Here is an 8,411-nt window from a genome sequence, read left to right as displayed (position 1 = left end):
ATAAATATAATATTTACCGACCGTTTTGAGGTTTTTAATAGGTTTCTACAGACATTCACTTCACATAGTATATAAATATATATACTTACAAATTATACAGAGTAATTCACCGAATTTACTCTATATATCCACCCAATATATATCCTTTTTAAAGAATTTACTCAATTTCTGGGAATTCTAATATTGCACATTTTTACAAAATGTTAGTTTATTAAAAAAAAACATATATTTTTTTTTATCAATGGATTTTTCGATATTTTTCAAACAATTAATGAACAGTTTTTTTAAAATTAATACAATAAGCGAAAATTGTTAATAAATAATTTCAGAAAAAAAATAGCTCAGTAGCTACAATAATATAACAATATTTTATCAAAAAAATCAAAATATTAAAAAGTTTTTATAAAAAATAGCGCGGTGGGTACAACAATATAATAATATGTTATGTAAACAAGTCAACAAATTGAAATGTTTTGAGAAATAATTAGTGCCAATAGTGTCTATAACAATAATATGTTATGTAAATAAGGTCAAAAAATTCATAACAAAAAACAAGAAATACAATAATAATAAGTGATGATGTACAATACCAAATTCGTCGTATAGGTGACACAAAAACAAGGAGTGGGGGGGGGGGGAGATACGGGATGGCTATTGGGTGTGGATTTGAAAAACTTAAGGCTACGGGTCGTCCTCAAAACGTTTACACGACCGGTCCCACGGACGGACGAGTGTCGCGGGCGAGTTTGCTCAGCTGGCGAGTCCTGACTGAGACGTCTGCGGGAGCGATGGTCGACGGTGCCTAGTGCACGATGCTGGCGCGTTGACGGTTGATAGCGAGATACGACTATTACGACAGACTGGTGGCGGATTTTTAATAGAATTTTCACATAAATCTCAATACCACTCAAACCGCCAGAGCGTCTAGCGCGTCAACGTCGACCGAGCTCGCAGCGCCCACGAACTCGTCGCTCGTGGGTAGTAGGTAAACGTGTTTGGGCAACATACCGCCATGCACCTTTTGGGCCCGTATCCTCCTCTTTTCCGTCGCCGTCTACCGACAACGTTTTCGACTTTTTTCGGTCAATGTAACATTTTTTTAACGGTTAATTATTCCTAGTCTGAGTCAGAGCCTGGGCCTGAACCCGATGCCGAGGCCGATTCCGAGCCCAAGTCCAAGCCGGAGCCTGAGACTGAGCTCGAGTGAGAGGCCGAGTCTGAGTCTGCAGAGTCTGAGTCCGAGCTTGAACCTGAGCTCGAACCCGAGCCCGATCCCGAGCCCGATCCAGAGCCCGATCCTGAGCCCAAACCCGATCCCGATCCCGAGTCCGATTTCGAGCCTGAGCCTGAGCTTAAGTGTGAGTCCGAGTCTGAGTTTGCATAGTCTGAGTCAGAGCCTGAGCCTGAGTTCGAGTATGAGGCTGAGTCTGTCTGTGGGGCCGAATCTGATTGTGAGGCTGAGTCTGAATCTGAGTCTGCAGAGTCTGAGTCAGAGCCTGAGCCTGAGCTCAATCCGGAGCCTGATCCCGAGTCCGGACCTGAGCCTGAACTTGAGTGTGATGCTGAGTCTGATCGTGAGGGTGAGTCTGAGGCTGAGTCAGAGTCTGAGTCCGCTTCAACCTGATCTGCGGGATCTCTTAAAACAGCCTTCATCAATAAAGGATCCACCTCTCCGGAGCTCGTCTAAACAAATTTAAAATATAGTATAGTGTTAATTATTTAGTGGTTTAAATAACAAGATATAATTTAAGGTTTTTAAGGACTTTAAAGGAATTTAATTAAATGGCGCATAAATGATCTACGGGGGGGGGGGGGGGGGGGAGGGTGGAATATGCTGTTACGAAAAATTCGAAAAATTATGATGTCTATAAATGACATATTACTTTCCATTTGGTATAATATAGTTGAGTTTAAACATTAAGCACTCACTATTGTAGATAATAAGGATTCGACTAATTCGTCTTCCGTTGCTTCTAAATTAGGATTTTGTGTTATGATTTCTATTATCCAAACATTTACTACAAGCAGTATATCTAATATCATCTCTAATAATTCAGGAGTGATAGTGTCCTTGATTGCCTCCAACCATTCAGGAATATTTTCTGATTTCTAAATATGAGAAAAGCATGTTTTATAATTGATGTACCTATTTATTTTACATGGATTTCTTAGTATTCATCCAATAGTACTTACTACAGTTTTATGTTCCAGCGGTAGTGGCATTCGCGGTGGTGGTGTTGGTATTAAAAAGTCGTATTCTACAATATTAAAGTAATCGTCATCGTCAAAATGTCCCTCATATACTGGTGGTTCTTCTGTATCGTCCTCATATTGACGTATCTATACACAAGAAAATAGTGTTTTGATGATTTCATATTTCAAAGATGTTTAGTGGACATTAAGTTTTGAATGTTCCTATGATAGTACGAGAAGTAAGTAACAAGTAGCTAATTTCCTACTTCTCTAAGATGTATTTTTGATTTAAAGTTTCTATAGAACGACGGAGAGTGTCTAACATAAAAGCACTTACAAGTGGATAGCCCTCGATCGGCTCTTTTGCTGGACCTAAAATACTGTCCATTAGCCAGCTCATGTCATCATCTTCTTCATCTTCATCATTTTTGTTCTCGTTAATCGGATTTCCTGCAGCACGCAGGTTCATAATTCATAATATTATCGTTATGATACAAATATCTAATTATGTATAATTAGTTATTTATGCGTATACGATCGTAACTCTGCAAATTTTACGCGCTCTATACGAAATATTCCGCCCCTCTCTCACAAAAACGAATCATGGTCTCACGTCTTGATTGTTTGACGTATTAAAAAAAAAAAATAAGTTTGACACTAATATTGAACGCTGAATGTATCGGATCGACTTGCAGAGTTACCCCTGCACTATAAAGTGAATAGTGATATTCGGATTATCCGAGCAATAATAAAGGCTTCGTTATATTATACAGAAGAACGAATACGTTTATTATGCACATATGTGCCCATCTCACCTAATATTTCATGAATAGTTTTTTGATATTTTCGTGTATGAATTTCATCAGCATCGTCATCTTCCGACGAACGTTTGCGTTTTTCACTCATTTTGTAAAAATATGCTTTCGAAACGACAATAAAATAGTTTTTTGATATAGATCGAATAAATCGTGAACGGTTAGAACTAAAAAATTATAGCTTGTAATTTGACATCGAAAACGATCTGCCAAGTTGTATCCATGGATGTACATTTGTGCTATTTTTTTGTTTTCAACCAACGAGAAGATAATTAGTTATTAATATTTTTTATTTTTTTAGTTACTCGTAATTTTTACGCAAATTCACGCTTAAAAAATATCGACTCATATTATTATTTGAACTTCACGCGAATATGTGATTTACCTGATGAAATGCAACTGCAATTTTATGCAATTTCATTACGTAATAACATTATGTAATGAAATACAAATACGAGGTCTGTTGAAAAAGTATAAAGATTTTTTTTTTAATAATTACAAAAATTAATTTATATATTATTATTATTATTTAAAGATATCGCCTTCAAAATATTCTCCTCCGGACGATATACGTACTGCAGTGGCCCAAGCGATCTTGTTATTTTTCAAAAGTCTTTTGTTGCTGTTTCAAATTTATAACTTTAAGTTCTATTGCTGTATATTATTTACTTTAATTTATTCTACATCTCGAAATCGTTATCTTTTAAGATTTTAGTATCATCGAGAAAAGTCAGAGGAATAGTGAGCGAGCGAGACCCACAGGTGTTTTTTTATTAGCCAAAAGTTTTCGTGGTGAAAAAACCAGGTTCCCCTACGTCATTTTTATGGCCGCTTTTTGCGAATTATCTGTTGTATACAATTTAATTTTAAATTAAAATTTTCTTTTTGTATTTGTAGTGATATGATTTGTTTAAGTTATAAATTTATAGCAAATTTATGACAATATGAATAATTTTTTTACTAATATTTTATATATCTATTCTACGGTTGTAAGTTGTAGTGCAACTTAAGCTTAAATTATGTTATTGTAATAATAAAATAAATTCAATATTCATATGTACCTTCTTAAAATTAAGCATGATGTAACAATACCATTATTTTAGGTTGTTGAATATACTTACTAAGATAAATATATAGATTTTAGAACGATATGTTCTTGATTTTTTTTTTCCGTATGTTCGTCATAATTTTTTCGGGGCAATAAAAATGCTTTTATTTTCTAAATTTCATCTTTCCTGGTAGGAAAAAATATGATGAAAAAATCTGGTGGATTTAACGCATTTCTATTTCTATTAATCATAGTAATAGAAACTACACATCGATCATTATCGTATGTGGTATGTATTTTAGACAAATAAATAAGTTGGTCTAAGTAAAAAATACAAATAAATACATAAAAGTTAACAAATTTTATTTAAGATAAATGAATATAAGATATTGTTCAACCTCCTAAAAGGCACTGTGATATACGTAAGCGCCCAAGGTGTAAAAATTACAAATAATTACTGCCATAATCAGTAGGAAATAAGTTTCAATTAAAATTTATATCAAGAATGGCAAATATATAATAATTTGTACCAATATTATAATAGTATTAGTATTTTATGAAATAATATTATATTTAATTTTTTAACAAACTTTTAATTATATTTGGATATTTAAAAATATTTAAAATCGTCAATTATCAATACTAAGTTAAATTATGATCATGATGGTATAAAGTAAGTATCTGATATAAGTAAAAATAAATTCACATATTAATAATTTTTATTACACAAATTGTTTGTTTTAAATTGTTGATTCTTTGATTAATCCTATTTATTTTTTTAGGTATTCTCTTATACTTGTTACTTCCATTGTAAAATTATGCTATTTAGAGTTTGTAGCAGAAGAATTCATAAATAATTATGTTTAAGCTTTTTATTTTTTGTGAAACATCAATAAATTCCTTTGTGATTTGATAATAATATTTGACTATAATTATTATAGTAGGTATAATTATTAATTAATATAAATCTATCTGAATTAGTAACAAATATTCGATTAAGTAAACTATGCCGTTAATACCTGCGTTCTGCGATTGAATTATATTCTACCATGAGCACACAGTCAGTAACGTGTTGAACAATTACCAAAACTTGAAGCAAAAACAAAAAAAAAAACTATGGATTTGTATGTCCTATAGTGATAATTTTAATCGTTGTATTTTATTTTTTAACATTTATAAAACACCGATTATACTCGTTTAATAAGTCGCTTAACGCAATAATTGTCTCAAAAAGCATTCTTCGGCGTACGCCATTTCTTACTGCAGTTTTAACAACTATATGTAGGTACTTATAGTAATAATATTACATGATTAAATCATATTTGAAATTTTCATTGACTCAAAACTATCAATTTTGAAAATAATATCATGTTTCATAGCAAAATAAAAAAAATGTATGGAAATCGTTGTTGAAAAAATGATGACAATTGCGTGTTCACTGTACAGATGAGTTCAGACATATCTGTTTCAAGTATTTGAGCATGCGAGATTCTGCACGTTTGTATTATTCGACTCGGATAGCATGGTCAATTTTATACTAATGAACATTATTTGACGGACTTACGATTCGAAGATCAAAACGCATAAGTACAACGCATCGCCAGCGATCGGTATTCATTAATGAAAATTATTCTGCCGTACAATTGTTGACGTGGTCATTGAATACACATTTGAATTTTGTAGGTACTAAAGATAATGATTCTTACAAATTTATTTACGATAAAACAAAACAGATATTATATTGAGTCTGGTATTTACTAGGTAAAGGTACCTGGTTAAGACTTTAAGAGTTTGTTTTGAGTTTAAGTTAATGTCTTTTTAAGAAATTATAAAAGTTGATAGATTAGCATTAAGTTATAAAATGTTTAATAGCCTCAATTCCTTTCGACCCATTATCATGGACTTATTATTTTTTGACCTAGGTATACAAAGTTAAATAATATAAGAACTGCTTGTTCAAATTATTATTTTGATAGGCAACTAAAAGTTTTAGGAAAAATTATCAATTATCAATAATTTATAATAATATAGAAGTGGTGCGTTTTCAGTCGAATAATAGAAGTTTGTACGCATACACAGAACACGACGTAATGGTTAAAATCTGGATAGCTTAAAAATTTGAATAGATTTAAAAATTTTAAAAAGAAGATTTTGAAAAACTACATTATTGAAGAAAAATAGGGGTGATCGTGCTTGGTGGACGATTATTTGTATATACCTAGTCTAATATTTTCAAGTACGCGTTAGTTTAACACAATACATAATATGTTGAGTTCAATATAATATTATGTATTAGACTCCTGTAGCAATTTACTTACCTCCAACCTATCTGAATACAATATATTAACTATTATATGTACTGCAGCGTTTGGCACGGCGACCAAGCATCCGGTGTGGAGTGGGGAGGTTAGTCGAAAACTTAAAAGCGCGTATATTACACATATTAAAATATAATATCGGGTAGTACTTATACAAAAGAAAACCCATTCGCGTGCGTTTTAATATACTCGAGCGATAATATGTTCTCGAGGTGGTTTTTACGGTGTTTCCGGAGTGTGGTGATGGGTTTCAAGGGCGTATAATATCGCGTATAAAATGAAAAGTTCTTTACGGGGATGGTACCCTAAAATCTTAATAATATGTATATAAATCGCAAAACTAGCGGCAACCGAGCGGGCGAGAGTTATATAGGTAATATATATATATATATATATGATAAGCGCGAATAGAGATGATGCAATACTTTAATATATTATGATGTATATTACGCACATTCAGTGTTTTGGAAAGAATAAGTTCATAATATGCACTCGAGTTGGTATAGTTCGTATTTGAGAGTTGTTGGTGAACTTATTGGAGTTCAAAGTTTTAGCGAATTTCTGCAACCGTTTTTGCGTTTAATAATGTATTTTAAATAAACCGTTATATATATATATTATGTAGAGAACATTGTCTTCATCTAGCAAGTTTCTAGGTTTTTCGCAGGTATCTAATTTGAGGTAAGACTTGACCTCGTAACACAGAGCTATTTCCGACAAGATCGTGTGACGTAATGTGACGGCGGCGATGGTTGTGTGCGAGCGAGCGACAAGTGATGTATATAACACGCAGACCGAGTGTCTTATGTATGACTGCGTTTTACAAAACAAATAAAAATGTCTCCAACCAAAGCTATAGCCTTTTTCACACATCTTTGAATGCAAATTATAATTGTATCAAATTTAACGGTTTTATAAAAACCATCATTACTGGAATAGAGTCCAGATAGTTGTAAACGTGATAATATAATATCATCATAGCCTATATAACATACTCTCCTTTAAGTTATTGATCTTTGATTGCCATTCTAATTTCTTCAGAGAATCAAAGAGGTAAGGTGTTAAGAACGTCTGTATTTTAGGTTTGATTCATATAACACTTTATTCGAAAAATAAACACAATAAACAATACTTAATTAAGAAATACATTTTAAATGAGTTATTCGAGACCATCGAACGATTTTTACAAGTTGGGTAATTTTCAATCGTATGTTTTTTCTCGGATTTTTGTGACATTTAAAATCCTATCGCTATATTTTGGATTTTGGTAGTTTCAGAAAGATATAACTAGTAAATACTTTGTTCCGTGTATAATATAATAGATATACTATTATTCAAAGGCGCTATAGTTTCCATTTTTGTAGTTTTTCCATTTGTTATAAGTATTTTTTTTTTAGCATTAGTAGGTTATTTTATTAACTTTTAGTGCATATCAACAGATCGTGATAGCTTTTAATGCGAATTAGGAAATTCAAAAGTTTTGATATCAAAAAATATTATTTTCATAATATGTTTTCAATAAGCTTTAAAAATTACTTCACGTTTTGTCTGTATTTATTTATATTATGGGTTCTTAAACTCAGTATTTTGGTGTTGTATTATTGCATGTTCAGTCAAGATTAATAAATGTTAAAACCACCGAAAGTTAACCCATCGTTTTACTCTCACGCCTGTCAAAAACGTACGGTGATTCTCACTACTCGGCTGGTTTACATCATTGAGTCGAACATTTATTTTTGCGTTTTTTGCAATTGGTCTTTAGGGCATTTACGAACGGGCCCTTATCGTTATTATTATTATTATTATTATGTATATAACGCAATTGCGCGCGGGCAGTATATTATTATAATCTCTGAGACTACAGTAAAACGGGTTAGAACGCGCGTGCGTTCTGGTCGAGCTATATATTATGGATATTATAATTAACGACTTCCGGGCGGCGGCTGGTGAATACGAGATGAGACTTTCGAATTAAAACAAAAGGGCATCGCGCTTAATATTATTATTACGTGTACGCATTGCACACACATGCACACA

The 8,411-nt window shown here is 32.3% G+C and overlaps 1 protein-coding gene across 1 annotated transcript; it reads right to left on the bottom strand.

The window, feature by feature from the left end:
- Nucleotides 1-425: 425 nt before the first annotated feature.
- LOC149057255 (uncharacterized) lies at nucleotides 426-3,099 on the bottom strand. Its single transcript, XM_089223354.1, has 5 exons — nucleotides 3,009-3,099; nucleotides 2,531-2,643; nucleotides 2,194-2,340; nucleotides 1,930-2,109; nucleotides 426-1,683 (listed from the first exon to the last, which is right to left on the bottom strand). The coding sequence occupies exons 1-5, from the start codon at nucleotides 3,097-3,099 to the stop codon at nucleotides 1,117-1,119; spliced, it is 1,098 nt and encodes a 365-aa protein (XP_089079480.1). The 3' UTR covers nucleotides 426-1,116.
- Between the last annotated feature and the right edge of the window lie 5,312 nt (nucleotides 3,100-8,411).

The sequence above is a fragment of the Diuraphis noxia genome, unplaced genomic scaffold (assembly GCF_037042655.1).
Source record: "Diuraphis noxia isolate RWA-SAM2 unplaced genomic scaffold, SU_Dnox_SAM2 contig0003, whole genome shotgun sequence".
NCBI classification, from domain to species: Eukaryota; Metazoa; Arthropoda; class Insecta; order Hemiptera; family Aphididae; genus Diuraphis; species Diuraphis noxia.
Note: the sequence above shows the minus strand (reverse complement) of the source record. Positions and strands in the feature narration are given on the sequence as shown.

Coding starts and splice junctions, on each gene's coding strand:
- LOC149057255 (XM_089223354.1), bottom strand. CDS start 3,099: ATGAGTGAAAAACGCAAACGTTCGTCGGAAGATGACGATGCTGATGAA. Junction 2,110..2,193: donor CGCTGGAACATAAAACTGTA/GTAAGTACTATT, acceptor TCTCATATTTAG/AAATCAGAAAATATTCCTGA. Junction 1,684..1,929: donor AATCCTTATTATCTACAATA/GTGAGTGCTTAA, acceptor AAATTTGTTTAG/ACGAGCTCCGGAGAGGTGGA.